This window comes from Carassius auratus, chromosome 4, assembly GCF_003368295.1.
Source record: "Carassius auratus strain Wakin chromosome 4, ASM336829v1, whole genome shotgun sequence".
Lineage (NCBI taxonomy): Eukaryota > Metazoa > Chordata > Actinopteri > Cypriniformes > Cyprinidae > Carassius > Carassius auratus.
Window position 1 is genome coordinate 12,309,620 of NC_039246.1, and position 21,303 is coordinate 12,330,922.

The 21,303-nt window shown below is 37.1% G+C and overlaps 2 protein-coding genes across 5 annotated transcripts; one reads left to right on the forward strand and one right to left on the reverse strand.

The window, feature by feature from the left end:
- Nucleotides 1–97: 97 nt before the first annotated feature.
- LOC113058748 (coiled-coil domain-containing protein 3) lies at nucleotides 98–5,802 on the reverse strand. Its single transcript, XM_026226938.1, has 3 exons — nucleotides 5,257–5,802; nucleotides 4,325–4,499; nucleotides 98–720 (listed from the first exon to the last, which is right to left on the reverse strand). Exons 1-3 carry the CDS (start codon nucleotides 5,622–5,624, stop codon nucleotides 433–435), a joined length of 831 nt encoding a protein of 276 aa, XP_026082723.1. The 5' UTR covers nucleotides 5,625–5,802; the 3' UTR covers nucleotides 98–432.
- A 1,429-nt stretch (nucleotides 5,803–7,231) lies between these two features.
- optn (optineurin) lies at nucleotides 7,232–12,230 on the forward strand. 4 transcript variants are annotated; one of them, XM_026226950.1, is made up of 14 exons: nucleotides 7,232–7,430; nucleotides 8,005–8,156; nucleotides 8,237–8,430; nucleotides 8,519–8,665; nucleotides 8,746–8,810; nucleotides 9,123–9,233; nucleotides 9,328–9,406; nucleotides 9,609–9,724; nucleotides 10,223–10,372; nucleotides 10,509–10,593; nucleotides 10,831–10,986; nucleotides 11,071–11,213; nucleotides 11,288–11,373; nucleotides 11,471–12,230. In XM_026226950.1, the coding sequence occupies exons 1-14, from the start codon at nucleotides 7,291–7,293 to the stop codon at nucleotides 11,575–11,577; spliced, it is 1,731 nt and encodes a 576-aa protein (XP_026082735.1). In that variant the 5' UTR covers nucleotides 7,232–7,290; the 3' UTR covers nucleotides 11,578–12,230. The 4 variants fall into 4 exon arrangements, with proteins under 4 accessions (XP_026082735.1, XP_026082741.1, XP_026082742.1 ...); XM_026226956.1 differs by having other exon boundaries at nucleotides 7,292–7,430; nucleotides 8,000–8,156; XM_026226957.1 differs by having other exon boundaries at nucleotides 7,315–7,442; nucleotides 8,000–8,156.
- Nucleotides 12,231–21,303: the final 9,073 nt, after the last annotated feature.

The window sequence follows — 21,303 nt, forward strand, 5'->3', positions numbered from 1 at the left end:
TATGATGGTGAGTAAACGTTGCAGGAATTTTAGGTGGACTATCCCTTTAAAAATTCAAAGAAAGACACTTTAATGTTTGAAAAATGCACTTCATGGTGTAACATCAAAATTAGTTTAATTCAAACTAAAAGTCTTAAAATATGACATCAGCTAAACACTAACAAGTCATTTTTAAGGGTCAGATTAGAAATAGCTTCATAAGTATTCAGTTTTTACACTGAGATCTTACATTTCTTCAAAAAGAAGAAAGCTTACGTTACCAATATCAACATTAAAATTATGTACAAAAAAAGTTTACACCAAGCATTTGGAGTTTAATTAATTGCTAAAAACTATGGAAAGAACAAAAAATGCTAATATATGGGATTTGAAGACTGCCCTGCAGTCTGTATGAGTCCATGTGAAGGTGTGTGTGTGTGTGTGTGTTGGAGCTCACAGTCCGTGTGTGTATCTGTGGCGGGGAGGGCTGTGTTGGGGTGAAATGGCATTGAGGTATTGTCCCACGTGTCTCTCCGCCATCTTCAGGCGCTCTTGCAGCTCCAGGCGCTCCCGTTCTGCACGGCGGGACACTTTGCGGGCCTTCCTCAGAGAATGCCTGAGTTTCCCCACTCGCTCTTTTAACTGTTCGTTCTTCCTCTCCAGCTCGGCCACACGCTCCTCAAGCTGTCCAACTCGCTCCTCCTCCTCAAACAACACCTTCTGCACGGAGGAACACAGCAGCTGAAAGATAAAATGAGAGAGACGCTCATTCATGTACATTATAATCTATGTTCAACATAGTTCAACATACAACATGACATCATTTCCAGCCTCCGTCAGCTTTATTATTTCCTGTTGAGCGCTGCCTTTCTTCTCTGGGCCCCTACACATGCCAGCGTGTGTGTGATGGAGGCAGTTGAAAAGTGGCCCGCTGTCATGCCCACGGTAGACACAAGCTGAGGCATGCTGTGTGTGTGCACATGTGGAGAGTGTGTGATTGCATGGCCGTGTCTGTGTGGATTTGAGCAATGGGAGGCCACATGTTCTCCCTGAAAAGCGGAAAGGTCTAAATCCCTATTGTAAAGGACCAAATCGGAGTTACATGATGTCAAAGGTCACCACATGAGCTAACAGAACAAAAAGTGAAACCCAAATGTCATGAAAATGAATAGAGACATGGAGTCATTAAAAGTTAATAATGATTCAAATGCCAAGCATTGTATAATGTTTTAAAATGTAATTGATTCCTGTGATGCAAAGATGAATTTTCAGCATCATTATGCTCAAGTCTTCATTGTCACATGATCCTTCAGAAATCTGTCTAATATGCTGGTCAAGAAACATTTATTAATACTATCTGTCTTGAAAACAGTGGTTTGCTTAATATTTGTCTGGAAACTGTGATATATTTTTAGGATTCTTCGATAAATGGAAGCTTCAAAATAACGGCGTTTTTTTAACTGAAAACATTACAAATGTCTTTACTGTCACTTTTAATCAATTAAATACATACTTCCTGAATAAAAGTGTTAATTTCTTAAAATAAGAAAATACAGATCCCATATTTTTTGAACAATTGTGAATAAGCTCATCTATGTTTGCACAGCTTTTTAAACACTGTCCTTGAACAGAAAAACATGCACACTGTAGAATAAGGACTGCTGCGAACGCCTGTTGTTGTGTCCTACTGTCCAAACAAAACAGCCACTGCTGTAACAACACCAGCACTCTCCAAACTACACCACAGACAGGTGGACACAACACACACATGCTGGAATAACATCTCTGCTCATTAACTAGACCTTATAGCCATTCATTTGCTTCTAAAACTATGTAAACAGCTATTTAGCAATGCGATTTGATATAATAAGGTCTCGTCTTAATGTGGGTGTTGTGGATTTAAAACCACAAGAGCCAAACATAGCCTGCTTTGCTTTCAAAGCCAAACCAGAACCAGACCCAGATGTTGTGGTACGTGAGTCATCAGTAACAATAGATGAGTGTTTTTGTGAAAAGAAAATGAGACAAAGAATGCAAAATAGACAATGAGAGAAAGGATGAAGAAATGGAGAGAATTTGGGCACACATTTGGGTTTGGATAGATAGAGAGAGAGAGAGAGAGAGAGAGAGAGAGAGAGAGAGAGAGAGAGAGATTGAGAGATGGATGCATGGATGTAGTTGAGCAAGTTTTGCCCTAGCTCTTCAGAATCCTACATGATATTTGATGAAAATACATATGCATTGAAACATTTGAATTTGTAGCAAATGCAATGGTGTTTTTGCATTTGTGTGAATCTGATAAGAGTTTAATAAAGCATAATGGGTGTTTAAGATGGATGGTACGGGAAGCAGGGGATACGTAACAGTAACTGACACTGTGCCGGCTATACAGTCACAGGAGCACAAAGACCCTCAGGCGGCCTCAAACAATCCTTTTCCCACAGGAAAGCTCCTGTGTAAAACAGCTCTCATTATCTCTCTGAGGTTCCCGGGCCTGATAATCACCCCCACCTGTTCCTGCAGCACATACACCATCATTATCTTTATCTTCTCTCTTGGCATCTGTTTGTCTCTCTGTGCAGATGTGATTACTGAAGTGTCCCTGTGTGTCTTTTATGGTCTCTAATATTTGAATGAATATAATAGAATTTTGAAAGAAATTTTTTCAAAAAAATGTGGTTGGTATAGAAGACTGGGAATTTAAACCTATCAAGATAAGACCTGACTTATTAAATACAATAATATTATAAAATGATATAATTTTTTCATCTTTTAAATTACTGTTTGAATGTAACTCTGTTAACAAAATACCATGTGGCATCTGCAAAAAATTTTTGAACATTCCCTTGACTTTCCTTTGCAACTTTTACTATTTTTTAAATTACTTTTACTGTTTTTGCAACTATATCATTTGTTTTTGTTTTAGGGGACGAAGTCCGTTTTGTTCAAATCTGACAACCTGAAAGTACCCAATATTGTTTTATCATTTAAAGACAAAAAAAAACAACAACAACAAAAACCTTTCTTGAAAGAAATATCATTTGTTTATATATTTTTTTTTCAATAGCAAATTCTTACTGCAATTCTACTCACTTGCCTTCCAGACAAACATATGCAGTCAAACAAAAAAAAAAAACATTTGGCATTTGACATTTGTCTGGCAGGCAAGGGAGGTTCCCGCTGGTTCACACCCAGAACTTTTCTCTGTTGGTATATTACGCTCAATAAATCTGAAACTGTATCGCCTCAGCTGATGACTGTTTTCAGTAAGCTGAAGTTGGCTATTAGTTCAGGCATCTCATTGTGTTCGTCTTAGTAGCCCCCCCCCCCCCCCCCCAACAGCAGACCACAGTCCGACTAATGAGCGGCTTTGTGTTTGATGTGTGTGAATGTACAGCAGGCTAATCTCATCTGCCTCCACTTGATACTGTGTGTGTGTGTGTGTGTGTGTGTTGGATCCTCACATCCTTCAAAACCCCTGCCTGCCATAACCTCTGAGGACCCCTGACATTCCTCCCATTCTGCCTCGAAACCGTCCACATCAAACGCATGATTTATTTTCCTTTCAAAACCCACTGCCGTTTCCCCGAGAGGATGTCCACATGTCCAGCTGACGACTCCCTCACTCTTTCTCCTTCTTCTCTCTATCTCAGCTTTATTTTCAGTGGCAGATGTGTGTGTTTAGGTGAGACAGGCTGTCCGTGAGTGTGTGTGTGTATATGTGTGTAAGGTACAGCAGCTCTAGCTGGGAGGTCTTTAATCCGGCCTTTATCTAGCCGAATGAACTCTTGAATTACCTCAGCCTCCTACCGTGATGAACAGTCACAGTCGTCAATACAAAGACCACCAAAGAAAGAGACTTGTTTGTCTAAGTGTGTGCTGTATGATGGAGCTGAATTTACTTATGAGAATCTGAACATGTTACTTTTATATTATTCCTGCTTTCTGTGTTACTCACACCTTTTCGGCCACAGCCAGTCAGATTTCTCAATTCTTTAGTTGTTTTTCTCCAGACGCTGTGTGATGTTTTACTGTTGAAGCACAGGTAAAATAATGCATTTGTGCAAGCAGACACTCTTGTCTTCATAAAAAGTCATTTACGAGACTCTTGAATTTACAACGGAGTCGTTTTAAAACAGTGAACACGCTCTGAACGTCTGCCTGTTACGATGCAAGCAAGCTTGCACAAACATGTACACATACTGATGTTCACCTTTTACAGATTTATTGCTTTCAATTTTCTTGTCTTGACAAGATATAAAGTTTTTATTTATGTCTGCCACTCTATAGTGCATATTGAGCCAATCTGTGTGTGTGTGTGTGTGTGTGTTTATTGGTGTCATACCCTGCTGTCTTCCTGGCTCTCCCAATCACTATTAAAGATGTGCATCGTCTGTCCACCAGAGCAGTTTGAGAACTGGAAGAGGCTGGAAAACAGTCGTTTGTTCTCTAGTGTGTCAGGGAATATGGCATCCTGAAAGTTGACTCCATGAGGGAGGATGTTGTAGTTTTCATCCATCCTGTAAGAAACACGTACACGTTTGTTTGCATATACTTGTGAGGATCTTTGACTTTATGACTTAAATTAATTTCATTTAAAATGATTTTTAAAAATTTACTAAATACATTCAAATACTAAATACTAAAACTGAAAATAAAAAAATATATCCAACTATTGTTTTAATAAAGTTCTTGAAAATAAGTAGACAAGCAATGCTTGTTTGTTGTTTAAAGAAAGCGTACTGTAGGTTAAAGGTGCAACTCATTCCCTACATTAATTTAAATATTTCAAATCAAAAATGAAAAAAAAAAAAAAACTTGTAGTTCAGAATGTGAGTAGAATGATTCATTTACCACTACGTTGGTCCTGTCATAGACATATGATGTCTATGGGTCCTGTTGTACGTTTCTGATTCACTTAAAGAACCGACTCATAAGAGTCCTTCGTCTCGGTTGCACTGGCCGCGCTGTACGTGTCTGATTCTCTAAAAGAACCGGTTCATAAGAGTCATTCGTTTTGGGATTGACTTCAAGGGCTCGCACTCAGTGTTTTGATTCACTAAAAAGAATTGGTTCATAAGAGTCATTTAGTAGCGGTACTGTACTGAATATTAGGGCAAAAAATAAAAATTAAAAAATTAAAAATAAACAAAACAGAGGGCGAGAAAACTATTATGGAATAGCCTATACTGTACATAATGGAACGCAGGTTATTCGTTTCCACCCAGCTGAAGTTCAGAAAAATAACCGGTTCTTGGTTCATAGACGTGAACCCACCTGAGGAAGAATATGTAGGAGTTGTTTTCCATCACCGTGTGTGACTGACAGCTAAAGTACCCCAGTCCCGTGAGGTTGAGGCGCGAGCCCGCAGGCACCTCCAGCATGCTGCCCCACGCCTGATCGCACAGCAGCTCCACCTCCGCCGCGTACAGCAGCGCGTCCTCCGCGCGCTCGTGCTTCAGGTGCGGCAGGTAATTGTAAAGGCTGGACGCGTACGGCTCCTCGTGGATGGCCAGCACCTTGGCGTACACGATAATCTCGGCGAGTTCAGCTCGACAGCCCTCGCTCAGGGGTCGCCACTCGCTGGGCAGTTGGCACGCAAACGCGAACCCGACACCCAGCGTCAGCAGAAGCGCAAGGTGCATGCTTCCTGTGCCAGCAAATAAAACCCACGCGTAAAAGTGCTCGTTCACGGGTTCAGTGGATAGGCGATGCAAGTGTAAGCACCCATGCAGCGGCCCGGGGTCAGATCACATAGTCCCGACTGCTCTAGGTTCACAAGTACGAGTTCCCATCCTGCTCCTCCTCGATCCATCATCACTCCTGAAGTTCGTCTCAGGCCAATCGGCGCGCTGGAGTTTATAAACAGCCAATAGACGCGCTGCGTCCTGCGTCCGTCCAGCAGCCTCACTGCTGCATTCCTGGACGGCATTTAGACTCATTTTATGTCTTTATTGATTATACAGGCAGAAAACAGATCACTGTTCATGCGAATTCACTTTCTACAAAAGTACTTTTAGGGAAAATACATTAAATCGAAATGTATGGACCCATTACTTTTCAGTCATGCAAAAGTTTAACAAGTTTGCAAAAAGCAGACTACAATAATCATGTAAATAATATGACAAAGAACATTATCCTTTTATTTCATGCTGGTGAAATACGTGTTAAAACTCGTATTTTTACATTTGAAGAGTTCAGTTCAGTCACCCCTTAATTGTTAGGTTAACAAATTATAATTTATACGGAAAACAGTTCATGGAAACTCACTTTTTACAAAAGTGATTTTAGGGAAATACATTTATAGAACGGGTGTGCGTTATTATTATTATTATTATTATTATTATTATTATTAGCCTATTATTATTAAATAATACGTAGTAGGTTGTGTCTGTATTATGTTGCCCATTTAAAATTATTTAAATTAGCCAGGAGCCTAAAAAATGGTAACTGGGATACCACATAATATTTAGATGTGATTTATTTGTTTACTTTGTGCTCTTTTTTTATTTAGACTACGTGACGGTTAGTGTAAGTGACAAGTTTGCAAAATGCAGCACACAATAATCAATTAATCATATAAATAATACAACACAGAATATTATCCTTTAATACCATGCTGATGACACAAACTAGTGTTAAAACTAGTATTTTTTTGTTTTATTTGAAAAGTACAAAAGTAGTATTCAGTGGGCTATCTTTTTTCTGTGAAATATCGATGGAAATGACAGTTCAGTCTCTCCTTAAATACTAGGTTAGCTGATTATAATTTATATTAGAACTATCTTTAAAACTAAAAATGTTGTTTGAAATTCTGTTTTAGTTTTTTTTTTCCCGACGAGTAAAGGCATTAAAATCAAACGCTCCTCAAGTTTTGAAAGCACGCTCGTCGTTCAGCTCTGTCTCAATGGCTCTCTCTAGTGCATAAATAAAGTCATAACATTAGAGGTTAAAACTTTTTATTACAAGGATACTGATCTATTGCTATTGATATAGTTATATTACTATATTGTATGGTCCATTAATCTATATTTACCATATGGAAGGAAAACGCAAAATTATTCTACACCCACGAGAGTTTTTCATCATATAAATAGGAAAGTAAGACTGTTACACACTAAAATCATAATGGGTGCCAGAAAAGCCCCTCCGTTTGCCGCAGTTGTGGGTGCTTCTTGCGGGATGACCTCAGCAGAACAGGCGCAGGGAAACCCCGGCCGCGTCGTGACGTCACCGTCAGCTGGTTCAGCGTTGCGCTGCACGGAAGCAGCTTCAGAGGCTAGAGCCTTATGACAACGGATAGACAATTACATGCATCACGCTTGCTGTAAAACAGACCAATCCTTCTGGATCACAGATCTGTGCGTTCGGCGCGCTGCACTGACGTCTGGATCAGGAAACGCAGCATTTCCCAAAACAAGCTGGTGTACACAAGAAGAAGTGAACGCTTGGTGAGTATCGAGGTGCGCGGCTAGCTATTTCATTTGTTTATAAAGTGTCTCTACATATATTAACATGTTGCGCACTTATTAGGGCGTAGTTTACGAGTTTTGGTTAATTTCTACCGCAGATGTCCTAATTAACTTTCGTTTTCTCCTCATATGTATTGTGAAACGTCCCAGGTGGGATTAGAATAGCGTTTAATAACACTAGAACACTAAACCATTGTTTGCCACTCAAACATGTGTCATCTACTCACAATAATGTCATCCCAAAGTCATTTCGAACCAGACGATAGAACAGTCATTATTACTTATTCATCGAATCTTTCAGTCAGGGTTTAACTCGATTACCAACTCAACAAATTGTTCAGATTTAGTGATTTGGATAAAATGAATGACTGATACCAAAGTCTAATGTTTTTTTTTATTTTTTTTTATTGCATTTTGAACATACTAGCACTAGAACATATCCTTTCTTTTTAGTTCAGTCTAAGTTTCACTTTTCATTCTTTGCTGATGATTGCATATTTGAACGCAAACCATTCTTGAACTAAGAGTCATGTTCTGGTTTTTCCTAGCTCAGCTTGAGTGACTCAAGAAACATGGCATCTGGTTCATCAATGATGAACGGGGACATCAATCACCCACGCGGGTCCGGCCCGGGGAACCTGGGCAGTTTAGAAGAGACCCTCCAGCAAATGAACACCCTGATCAAAGAGAACCGAGAACTGAAGGGTGAGACTTCATTTCTCTTTCAGTCATAATCACGGTACAAAAACATGTTCCTTCATATAAAATCCTTGTTTGTCCCGCAGAGGCCCTGAAACAAACCAACTTATCCATGAAGGAGAGATTTGAGGGTCTGTCGGCATGGAAGGAGAAGCAAAAGGAGGAGAGAGACTTCCTGGAGCAACGATTAGAGGAGGCCAAAACCAGACTGAACACTATGGATTCAGAGAAGGAGGCACTGAAGAAACAAGTGGAAGACCTGGAAAAAAGTGGAGCTGAAGTAAGACAAGACAGAAGCTGTGAAAAATCATACCACTCAAAAATATCTAATCATAAAAAGACTTAAATTAAGTAAATATCTGCTGTAGTGTTTACACACCGAACTGGAGACGCTGAGAGGTCAGATCGCTCGTCTTCAGGCCGAGAAGAATGATCTGGTAGCATTAAACTCTGAACTCCAGCTCAAAATGGGTCAAGGTTCACCTAGAGATTCCTTCATTGAGATTAGAATCGCTGTAAGTATGCACACGCACACACAAACTCAATAAAGTGACACAGTGTTGCTCAATGTCACTCTCTGTGTTTTCTTCCACAGGAAGATGAGTTAAAAGTAACCAGAGATTTGCCCAATATACCAAAGGACCCTTGCGCTTTCAGCATGTAAGCACTGTAGAATTAAGCATGAAGTTCAGCAGATTTCTAATGAAATGCTTCTGATGCAGTAAATTTAAGTCTTTGACCTCTTGCTTGCTTGTTTGTTCATTTGCTGAATGCACCAATAGTTTATGAGCTAGAAATGCAACTAGATCTGACAAAAACTCTTTATGTGTGTCTTAAGTTGGAAAACGGATTCAAATAGTGTCTATCTTTATGGATTAAAGTTAGGATGTGGGCCACGTAAGGTGTATAGTAATTGTAAAAACACAATAGGTCCTCGATTTGATAATCAAGCAAATGTGTGTGTGTACGCAGGCCAAAGGCTGAGTCGGAGGAACAGACGGTGAGGCAGCTGCTTCACTCCCTCAGAGCAGAGACGGATGAGAAGGAGAGACTGCAGCTAGCGCTCCAGGAGGCACGTGGGAGGTAGGACAACATTCCTCAGTCAAACCTTCTCAGAGACAGAGTACTTAAGGTGTTTGAGCTTCTTTTATTATATGCGCATATTGGGTATTTGCAGAATTGCCGAGTTGGAGAACAGACTGGAACACGCTGACAGAAGTGCACAGACATCTCTCCCCTCTACAACTGAAATCAATGTAGGATAATCAGACTTGTATAGCTATCCATGTAGCATTTTTTGACTAGTTATTTGATCAAAACATCCATGTGACTGTGGTCTTTGAGGCCAGTCTTTTCTAAAAGAAAGTGAAAGAAAATAGTTGGGAGTGCGGCAACAACTATTAATTTACATTTACTATGAGGAAGCGACTGTGTGTTTTCTGTGTTTGTTTTCACCAGGCAAGCGCTGAGGTGAAGAATCTGGAGGATCAGTTGCTGAAGCTCTGTAATGAATTGAAACAGGCTCAGATCAAACTGGACGAGGCTGAGAACATGAAAAGAAATCTGCAGGACAGGTCAGAAACACCAGCCAACATTAACTTATACACAAAGTTATAATAACTTTTTTTATTATTATTATTAAAACAAATCATATTTTTTTAAATAATAAAAATACATTTATTTTTGTTTATCATTATTATGTTGTATATATATTTGCATTTTTCTAAATATTAAACATGAAATTTAGATTAAATTGCTTTCAGACTTGACTGAAAGTTGGTTCTCCTGGAAATGCAAATCTAGTTTCAATATCTAAAGTCACCTAAAGTTTAATAGTCTGTTGTTATATGCAATATGTTATACAGTATTGTTATAATAGTCTGCATAATGGTGTCACATGAGCATGTTTAGATATTAATTTAACCTCATATTGTAGAGCACATTTCATAAGCAATAAATGCAGAAATTCAGATCTTCCTTTTGGGTGTACTTTTTTTTTTATTTTGGCACGAAGGACTACTAACAAAGTCTGCAGAGTTTCCTATTTCTCCCATCTAATGTTCTCTCTGCAGGTGTAAAGATCAGGAGCAGGATCTAGGTACTCTGAAAGCTCAGCTGGGAGAGAAACAGAAGGTTCTGGCTGAGAACGACACTCTGAGGGTTCAGATGGAAAGCCTTCAGGCTGCTGTTAAAGTGGAACAGAAGAAAACTCAGGATGAGAAGTGAGTGCATCTGATGCCTACAAAAACACACATTTTGAATTGAGTTGCATGGCGGATATATAGACTCAACTCAGTTGCACATTGTGTTTATGTTGTTTTCAGAATAATCACATCTCCTCTTATCTTTCTTTGTCAGGAACAACCTGAACCAGCTGAAAGATGCCTATACCAAGCTGTTTGAAGACTACAATGAGCTCCAAGAGGAGAATAAGAAGAGAGCGGTACAAATTCCCATTCACTTTAGAAAACTTCAGGCTTACAAATTTTTTTTTTTGTATTTGACCAGGCACTGTTAATTAGGTACATCTGTGAACAACAAATTAAAAATTTTCAAGGACTATAAAGCTTGTACCAAAACATTTCTATATTTAAATACAGTTTGATTTAAAGAGGTTAATTTTGCATTCAGATTATGTTGGTGCTTCATCCCTCTTACATACCTAATTGTGCATGATCAGGCTTGTGTTTCACGGGAAGACTACGATGACCTCCAAACCAGGTTTGATACGGCTGAAAAGGCGCTGGCAGACAAACAGAAGAAGATTGATGAGATGAAGATGGAAATCTTCCAGAAGGAAAAGGAACTAGAAACTATTTCTGTTTTCCAGGCTCAGGTACGAATGATTGTATCCTCCCACATTTTAAACTCCTTGCGATCGGCATCATTTTTTAAATGTTTTTTTTATGTACACATACAGGCAGAGATATATTCCTCGGATTTCTACGCAGAACGGGCTGCTCGGGAGAAGATTCACGAGGAGAAAGAGCGTTTGGCCACTCAGCTGGAGTATGTGAAGAAACAGAACACCCAGCTTCAGGATGAGATGGAGTCACTTGGCAGGTACGTCATAAACTTCACTTACTTGTGCACATGTGACCTCTGTGATTTTGAAAAGGGAATTTTTTATGCTATAGGCATTCCATGAGTGAGATGCAAAGGAGACATGTGTCACGTGGGGCCAATCCACAAGGGCCAGCTTCTCCACATCACCCGCAAGGAGGTAGAGGTCCTTACCATAAAGAGTCCATGTTGTGAACTTTCATGCTCCTGTACCTGTGACTATATATCAGGATTACATAGACATCTTTATTCCACAGGTGACTGGCAGCAGCAGAATATTCCAGAACATGCTTGTCCCAAATGTGGGGAAGTCCTACCTGACCTGGACTCCCTGCAGATCCACATCATGGATTGCATCATTTGAGCCTGTGGCCTTGTAACCCTATACCAGATCCCCCCCTATATGTGAACTAGTGGTTTGATAGCTTTACCTTCAAGCAGCCTGAAACATAATGTTTCAGTAACACAGGTCTATAAACCCTGCATCCTAACAATACGGTATATTATCAGTGTGGATGGTTTCAGATAAATTGATGCTATTGGTCGAGGGTGAGAATCAGGATTTAATGTGTACGTAGCTTTGGTTCTGGATTTACACTAAATACACCTTATATAACAGCAACATTATAAAGCTGCTCTAAGACAATTTATCACTGTCAACTATTAAGAAAAAAATATATGTTGCAGGTGAGCAATCAGTGTGGCAAACATTATCGATTAATCTATTGTTGGTGTATTATGTTGTTGGTAGCAAAAAAGATTATATTTTAAAGATTTGAAATCGAAGTTAGTGATAGTTTCATTATACTTTCAATGCCCAATATTATACGAACAGATGTCAACATATAATGTTATTCTTACATTTTTTTTGTTGGCTCTGTTAAAGCACTTTATTCTGTTTGATAGCAAGGTTAGTAAGTTAGATATGGGGCAAATTACTCTAAAAATATAAGTGTCTGTATGTTAATTCCTGCCTAAATCTAATAAATACTTTTCTGAAGTTCATATTGTATTCAACACATGGACTCTATCATTAATGTGCTCGAGGTTATGGGTAAATAACCTGCAGCATGTAGCATTAAAGGAACACTTCACCCAAAAAAATGTCACTTTGTTTTCATTTACTCACCTTGATCATGTCCAAATTGGCATGCCTTTCATAACGGAAAAAAGAAAATTAAAGTTTCAAAGCACTTTAGCAGTCGATTTTAAGTCACAAATCATGTCATTTTGAAGAAGTGAATGATGCCTGAGCGCCATCACGCATCACAATGACAAAAAATTAAACACAAAAGTATATATAAAAAAAAGTGATTCAATATGAATCATCCTGTTATTAACAAATCATTTGATAGATTTATGTTAAGAACAGGGGGGATGTAGAAAATATTTTGTAGGGTGGAGAAGGGGTGGGGGGGTCTATGAAGGTTGGCAACACCAATGCAACCCCCCCCATACCCCCCCCCCCCCCCCCGTGCATATAGTTTTTGGGGATTTATGGTATGACATAGACAGTATACCATTATGTATTACCATTAAGTAATTACCTAGGCTTTACTCTTTAAATAGCAAAATAAATTACATTTCAATATCCATCACGGCACATACACAACATAAAAAACTTCAAACAGGTTGTAAATGTTTCTGAGCTTGTATCACTAAAGAAGGCATGTAGTTCTATTCAAACAGGCGACTTAAATTTATAATCGCGTTTAGTGCAGGTTTAAGAGCAAAATAAATATTAGAATTTCCCAACTTTCACTATTTTATATTTTTGGGTAAGAATAAGAAGCACTTCATCCGGTATAATGTTTTTCATTACAACATAAGAAAATATTTCTGGAATCTGCATCTGAAAAAGCATGTATTTAAAGGTATTTACACAGTTTATGTATCTCAGAGGGGACATTTAAATGCATTTAAACTGCAAATACTGATGTATATATAGGCCTAATGTGTAATTCACGAGTTCACATCTACGTATATTAATACAGTAAGGTTATGCGTATTTGGCGTGCTGTCCAGGTGGAGGGCTCCAAGCTCGGGATGTGGCCTGAACCCAGAGTACCCCCCCTCCCCCCCCTCGGTTGTGGTAAGAGTAGATGGATCTATTGTGAGGAGAATGGGGTGGAGGAGGCATGCTGAAAACTGTCAATGAACAGAGGTAGGTTCTGCTGTTATTTATACCTTGTCATGAGTTGATTACTGATTGATCTCCACTTGTGTTAATCAGGTTAATGAACTGCGACTGTTCCTCCCGAACTTTGTTATAAAACTACATGTGTAGAACCCCCTTAGATGATTTGCTCAGCTCTCTCTGTTGTTAGCATGCAGAGATTCTGATTCGTGTGTCATCAGTTTTGTTAACTGATGTTTAGCTAAACTAATGTTTAACTAACTCATTGTTAAACTTTTTTTAAAAAAATGTCTTTGTTTTGAAAACTGAATTAAAGGGATACTCCATCCCAAAATGAAAATTTGGTCATTGATCAGGTACCCCCATGTCATTCCAAACCAGTAAAAGCTCCATTTGTCTTGGAACAGCATCAAAAAAGCATCAAACCTGAAAAACACTTCCTTTGTTCAGGTGATAATGGATTAAAGACCCATATTGCACCCGTTTGGTACACGTCCCCGGAGATAAGTCATGTTTTTTGTCCCACACCTCCAGGTTCAGGGTTTCATCACATCTGCAGTTTGGGAAGTTGAACCAAAGACTATAGAAATACAAAAAATGATTCACATACTTATGAATGGGAGAAACTACAATGCCCAATATGGCAGAATAGTCCAAATTTCTAAATGAATAAGCCAATCGCTGATTGGTAAAGACACTGCATCACTGCAGTGGCAGTTAGAAACTCCAGTTACCATAGTAACCTGAGGCTAGACCAGCCAATGCACATGCGGCATCTTAAGCATGCAAAAAATAAGCCTTTTAGATGCTATTTAGCATAAGAAACAACATTCATGGGGAAGTTCATTTCAGATTTTGATGCTGATTTGAAATATGTAATTTAATTGGGACTTCAGTGATCAGTTTTTGATATTTCATGATTTATTTAGATAGGACTTTTTTGAGCTGCCCGGAAGCATTGCAAATATGGCCGCTGAGTAAACAGACTTTCATTGAAAGAGACTTTAGTTGAACTCTTCACTGGCAAAGTCCAAAATGATTTTTTATTGTACCATGTTGGCAAATTTGCATTTGTCATGTCAGCAAGATCGTATAAAAATCATTTTAACAATTCATTATCCTGAATACAAATGCATTTTTTTTTTCACTTTATTATTATTTATTTTCTGTGCTTTAATTGGGTTCATAATTACAACAGCTGGACAGAAGTCATATCCTCCTGAGAAGTAATAACTTGGCAACCTTTTTATAAGAATATCTTATATTTCATAGGAATACCAATTCATAATTTCTATTGACGCTATTGACTTGTGTCTGCCAAAAAAACTCAGGTCCTGAAGACATGTATGAAAATGATGAAGACATGTATGAAAATGAAGACATGTATGAAAATGATGCCCTGTTTTGTAACAAAAAGTCGTATTCAAACCTCCAAATGTTTGGTATCTGTTTGGTAGCCTTAAATGTGCCTGTACAGGAAATCCGGCTTAAAATTGTACCCAGCTGTTGAAACCAAAGTGCTTTCCATATATACATAAAGATTTGACTTTCATAATTTAGAAAAAACTACAGTAAACGTTTATCATATTTCAATTTTATTAACTTGGTCAGTGCATTTATGTTTTTTGTTTTTTTCAGCTGGGGACATTTGGGAAAGCATATGGCAAACTGATAGGGAACTGGTCCATCACAAAGTCCAATGACTCTGATATAGAGAAGAGAGTCTTGCTCAAGAACAGCACAAAGAACACACGTGCAGTTCATCCTTTTTGATAAGCAGGTACTACGTTATATTTGGGGTAGTACTTTAAAGGAATAGTTCAACAAAAAATGTTAGTTTGCTGATACTACCCTCAGGCCATCCAAGATGTATACGAATTTAGCATTACATTACTTCAGCGCCTATTTAGAAATGTTTTCACCAATTTCTGAGCTCCATGCAAATAGCCGGAGCTCAGTGCTCATGTATCCACCTAGAGCAGTCTCCTCTCGGCTAGTCCTCCTGACATTCGCCGCTGGCGCTTATGTCTCTTTAGTGGTTAAACATAAAATATTATTCATTTTACTTAATCTAACAGGTAATCTTTGGTCTGTACTCAATTTATCTATATGTTAAAATGAAAATAAAAAGAGGAAATTGATACATTTCGTTTTATTGTAACACATTTCCCTGAACTAAGTAGGCCTACATTTCTGCGGCTATTATTATGTTTAAATGAAAATGAAAGGAGGCAGTGGTATTTGATATCCTATTTCGTTTTATTGTAAATGTACAATCGCCAAGGTGAGCTGACTGATGTTATCAAGTACGCTGCTGTTTGCAGAATTACCAGACATCACACTCCAGAATCGAATGCACAAAGTCCGAACTACCGAGGATGCAAGTCCAAAATTTGCATACTTTGTATTGAGAAACGCTCTTTTGTCACCAGACTATTTGCCTAATCTTCTCGGTACTTTAGACCACGGTGGAAATGCAGAAAGCAACAGGTCTGGGGGGAAAGAGTTCCTGGTTCAATTGTTCCGTGTAATTTTGGTGAAAACGCGGCATTTAATGTTAATCCATGAAAATGAAAGAAAGAAAACCACTCACTGCTCTTGACAGTTACTTTGTAGTTTTAACAATAATTTATGCACAGTCAAACCAAAAGTTATTCAGACATAGGGATTTGCCGATATCAAAATTTCCGGTATTATAAACGGTATTATCACGGTATTGAAATTTAGTTTAAAAAGGGCTCAAAATATAATATAATGTATTATAATAGGTTAAATAACTTTTTTTCTAATAACAAAAATAACTGAACATTTAAATAAAATAAAGCAATATAGAAAAATAAAGTTAAAAGTTTTGCACAGATTTTGCAAAAGAACTATAAAGACCCATAGGTATCACTTTACAATCTCATTAGGTAACCATTAACATTCACAATAGCTACATTTGCTACAGAAGTTATTAATCTTTGTTAAAAAAAAATATAAGTCTTAGTTCATATTAGCTCATTAAATCTAAATTTGCAACTTTACATTTTAACGTGTTATTAAATATTGGAATACCTAAGATAAATTAACGTTCAGATGAATTTTTCATTGGCAGTTTATGTTAAACCATGAATTAGCTAATGTTAAAAAATTAAGCCCTGATGTAAACTGTGAATTAACAATAAAAAATCTAAACACTTTTCAACTATATCTATGGCATGTTGTAGTCAGATTAAAATATTAAGTCTTAACAATTAAGTATTTGGCACTGTGATGAACATCATAGCAAATACACAAATCTGAATGGCTATTTAAAATTATTTAAATGTTTTAGAAAGTAGTGCAACTGGTTTCCAGGCGAAGGACTGCATTGTTTGCAGTCTAGCGCCATCTACTGTCAGAGAGTGAATGAGCTTTTATTAGCGCATCTCTCTCGTATTCACACGTCTTTCAAGCAGCATACAGCAGTGTTGTGTATTTTGACCAGTTGATGGGAAAAGTATTCTTAAAATGCATTCCAAATTCTGTATAATTTGTAATATATAATTATTCGCGGTATTTATAAGTGACGACGATAACAATATTGTGCATATTCATTACCGTGATATATCGCATTACCAAATACTAGCACATGTCTATTCAGACCAGATATAATTGGTTATATTGTTTGACTAGGACACTATAGTTCATTTATGTAAGTGAGTATAGCAAAATAAAGTGAAGTGTGACATATTATAAGCAAAAAATCATAACTGTGAGTGTCTCAACCTTGCTTCTCTGAAACCGCTGCTTCATCCTTAGTTGTCTTTATCTTCATCTCCTAGTTTATCCTTGTCGCCACACGTAGTATTTTGAGATACTAGAAAAGGAAACACAGAGGAGTCAAAAGTTCTCGGTGGTCACTTTATTGCCGCTGCGGACCCGCAGCGTTTAGACATCCACACCAGCTTCTTTACAGCCTTTAAAATAGTGCGCAACCCAATCAATACCCAATGCATTACTGCCCCCTGCTGGACAAATCTCAATATGCATATACAACAACCATGTTTTGTTTGCGTGTTTTTTCTTCAATTTCTAATGCAACTTTTTTACATTACATACTGAAAAAAATTAAGCATTGCTTGGTAATTGTTCAACAATGTATTAATAGTTGTGCAAATATTGTCATACTAACAGTTGTCTGAAGTTTTGGTTGATTGTAATCCATTACAAATCTTTCTATCAAAGTTATCTGACATTATCGAGATGAATTTGCTCTGACAGTTTCTTGTCATATTTTATAAACAATTTCTAAACTATAGCAAATAAACTATAATAATGTAAGACATGTTGAAGGTGTCTGAATAAATTTTGGTTTGACTGTATTTATTATTTTATTTTATTATTGTTTTTAAAGATGCAGTGAGACGCAAATTGTATTGGTGTATATTCGGTAGATACTGTGGAAAATGAGTAATGGAACCGTGTAAGATATTTCAGTATCAGTATCAAAATATATACATTTATGATAACACCACCATGTAGTTTGTTTCTCCCAGCTTTGAGTCCATAAATGAGTGTCCCCCATAATATCGAAGTAAGTGCACATCATTGATTATTGTTCTCACTAAAATATTTTCTCATAGCATGAAATCTGCAGTTTAGTTTAAAGATTAATTATTGTGCATCTATAGCACTCGTGCCACAAGTGAACAAGCGCATCCACTAAATATGTCTAAATTAATATAATTTTTGTTTCACTTCTTCGTAATGACTTTATGCATTTTCAGTGCTTATCTCCATTATTGTGAGTGGGATATTTAATATAGATGTGTACATTTGAATGAAAACCTTACTTCCTTACCTTACTAAAAGAGTGCACTGCGTACGCATGATCTTCTCTAGAATGTCCGTAAGATGCGTAAATATTTACGGCAAGTTTCTTTTTATAAATCCCGATATGTGCGTACAAAATTACATACGCAATTTCTAAGTCTATTTTGCGCGTACGCAACGTTTATAAATGAGACCCCAGGTGGTTAGATCTCATGCATATTTGCTTACAACTTTTTTCTTGTAACCTGTTTGAAAGATTGTATAAAAATTATTTTAACAATTCACTGTCCTGAGCTGGATACAAAAGGGCATTTTTCACAATTTAATTAAATATTCTCTTTTATTCTCTGCATTCAAAGACTACAGATTGTCAAAAACAGAATCATTAAGTCTTTAAGCAAACCTTAGTGCTCCAGCTGACTAACTTTAAAAGCTTTTTTTATAGCCATGACATTGGTCTCCTGCATGTATGCCATTTATTTATTTTCTGTGCATTAATTTTGGTTTTTATTTACACCAACTGGACAGCAGTCATATCCTCCAGAGAACCATAAAATAATTGGAGTAATAACTTGGCCACATTTTCATTGGAATATCTTGCATTTTAGGCAGACAAGTCAATAAGGAAAGAAAATTATAATTCAGTATTTCAGTGAAATTATGAATTAATTTTGCATTTCATTGAAATACTGATTTATAATTTTCTTTCCTTATCGACTTGTGTCTGCCCAAAATGCTTGATTAACGTACTGTATAGCCTGGGCTTCTCTACAGAAGACATGTATGTCATGTATTGACATGTACTGATGTCCTGTTTCATAAAAAAAAGTCATAATCAAACTTCTGAAAAAGCCCTAAATGTGCCTGTACATGAAATGTACTTAATAGCATTGCACCGTGCATCACTCTCTGGTACATTTAAGAATATACTGAGTTTTATCTGCTCCCACCCTTAATGTGTCGTGTACTGTATGTCCATATGATCGTACAGTATATGATAAAAGTGTGAATGACACCATGTGTGCAATATAATTATTCTAAATATGTTTTTGAAATAAGTCTTAAATTATCACCAAGCTGGATTTATTCTGCATTAGAAATACAAAAACCATAAAACTGTTTTCTGTTATAATTTTTTTTTTAATGTAATTTATTCCTGTAAAAAGTTGAATTTAAGCAACAATTACTTTAGTCTTCAGTGTCACATGATCCTTTAGATATCATGCTGATTTAGTGCCCAGTCCTTACTGAATTAAAAAAAATCAATACTGATAATAATAACATATAATGTTTTTTCATATCGTGTGACACTACAGAATGGAGTGAATGAAATGCTGCAAATTCAGCTAACTTTCTTCAGTTTCATCTCCTATCTAAGGCTACATGCTAGCATGTATTGTGAGTGCACATGTAACCTAAATTTTTCTGAAAATAGACTATAAACTTTTTTTAAATGCAGTGTTAGTGGTGGCTTATTTTAATGAATACACATCAATGCAAGACATACGCAGTGTTCATCAATGCATGCTTTTCTACTTTATTATTGCTGAGCTTCATACAGAGGAGCTTTGTCTCAAAGCAGCTTTACAAAATGCTGATTTGCAACAGATTTATTTTACACTATATCTGAAATTCATTTTTCCTTTGCCCACAGAAAAACTACCAGAGTTAGTTCCAGGTCTCACTGTTATACTAGACGAGCCCAAGAGATCATCAAATTTGACGTCTTGGTCCCACACCTGCAGATCTAGTGTATGACCAGATTTACAGCCTGAGAAGCTGTAGCTTGATGTCCACTCAGGATCACGTTTACCCTGGAAATAATTAGTTTTCTTGTATTCACCACCGCAAAAGATCTTGACATATGGATCGGGTGCGTTTCCCAAAGCATCACCAGGCAGGTTATATCCTCGTAAACCAGACACAACAACAGCAGCACTGGAAAAGTCCAGCAGAGACACCAACATCAGCACGGCTAGAGACACCAGCCGAAGATGATAAAAGACTGCCATGGCTGCCAGAAAGAACAGATGTTCAGTTATGATCAACATTTAACACACACAAGTATTGAAAGGAGGAAATAATAATATATTACAAGTAGAAGCTTAGATGTGATTGAGCGTTGAAATGCCTTACCTCACTTGTATTAATGGTCTGTATGAATGCCTCCTGATCTTCACCCCTTTAAAGCCAACGCAATCTCAGAAATCTTCCCACAGGTGATCAACAGGTGGTTAAATCCCATACGAATCTCTGTCAAATATTATCATGAAACATTAGTGGTCTGTTTACATTGGTCAAGTTGCCAAGTGTGTGTAAAACTGCATCCTAAGAAGTCGTAAAAGTGATCATTTAAAATAAGTTTAATAATTGTCTGTCCTCAGTGGCTACAACAGCAGAAAACACTGCGTCAGTGACATACAAGAGTGTGCATTATGAAGAAATAAATCATCTTTTAGCCATTTTTTCCAAATTCATGTTGATTTAAAATTAAAATAAAAATAATCTTACACAATTTTCAAAATTTGTTTTACATTTAATGACAAAAAGTGATGTGGTCCAACCATCTAGTAATTTTTATATATAAATGCCTTGCAAATAAAATATAATATTTCATGTTGGTTGGACCACGATTGACATAATCTTCTCAAATATTAAAAATAAGTTGTGTTACAATACTTTTACGAGTATAATTGACTGTATTTGTGACAGTCAGAAAGCATATGGTATAATGATATGGAAGTGCAATAGTTTAATTTAAATGAGTAATGGTTGCACTCAGAATCCAATGGTTATGAATATGAAGAGAGTCTTGCTCAAGTAAAACACACGTAGTGCACACACACATTTGGAAGGACAGGGCACTGAGTGCATGTGAACACATGGTGTCATTCACACCTTTATCATATACTGTACGATCATATGGACATACAGTACATGACACATTAAGGATGGGAGCAGATAACACTCAGTATATTCTTCAATGTACCAGAGAGTGATGCACGGTTTAGTGTTGTATTAAGTACATACCTTGTACTTTTTTTTTTTTTTTTTTTAGTAATTAAAAAAAAAAAAAACTGTGGATTCGTTAAATATAAGTTAATTTACCATAAACAGTAACATGCTGTAAACAGTATAACATTAGTTAAGTAACAC

Coding starts and splice junctions, on each gene's coding strand:
- LOC113058748 (XM_026226938.1), bottom strand. CDS start 5,624: ATGCACCTTGCGCTTCTGCTGACGCTGGGTGTCGGGTTCGCGTTTGCG. Junction 4,500..5,256: donor TCCTACATATTCTTCCTCAG/GTGGGTTCACGT, acceptor TGTTTCTTACAG/GATGGATGAAAACTACAACA. Junction 721..4,324: donor AGAGCCAGGAAGACAGCAGG/GTATGACACCAA, acceptor TTTATCTTTCAG/CTGCTGTGTTCCTCCGTGCA.
- optn (XM_026226950.1), top strand. CDS start 7,291: ATGCATCACGCTTGCTGTAAAACAGACCAATCCTTCTGGATCACAGAT. Junction 8,666..8,745: donor TCATTGAGATTAGAATCGCT/GTAAGTATGCAC, acceptor TTTCTTCCACAG/GAAGATGAGTTAAAAGTAAC. Junction 9,407..9,608: donor CCTCTACAACTGAAATCAAT/GTAGGATAATCA, acceptor TGTTTTCACCAG/GCAAGCGCTGAGGTGAAGAA.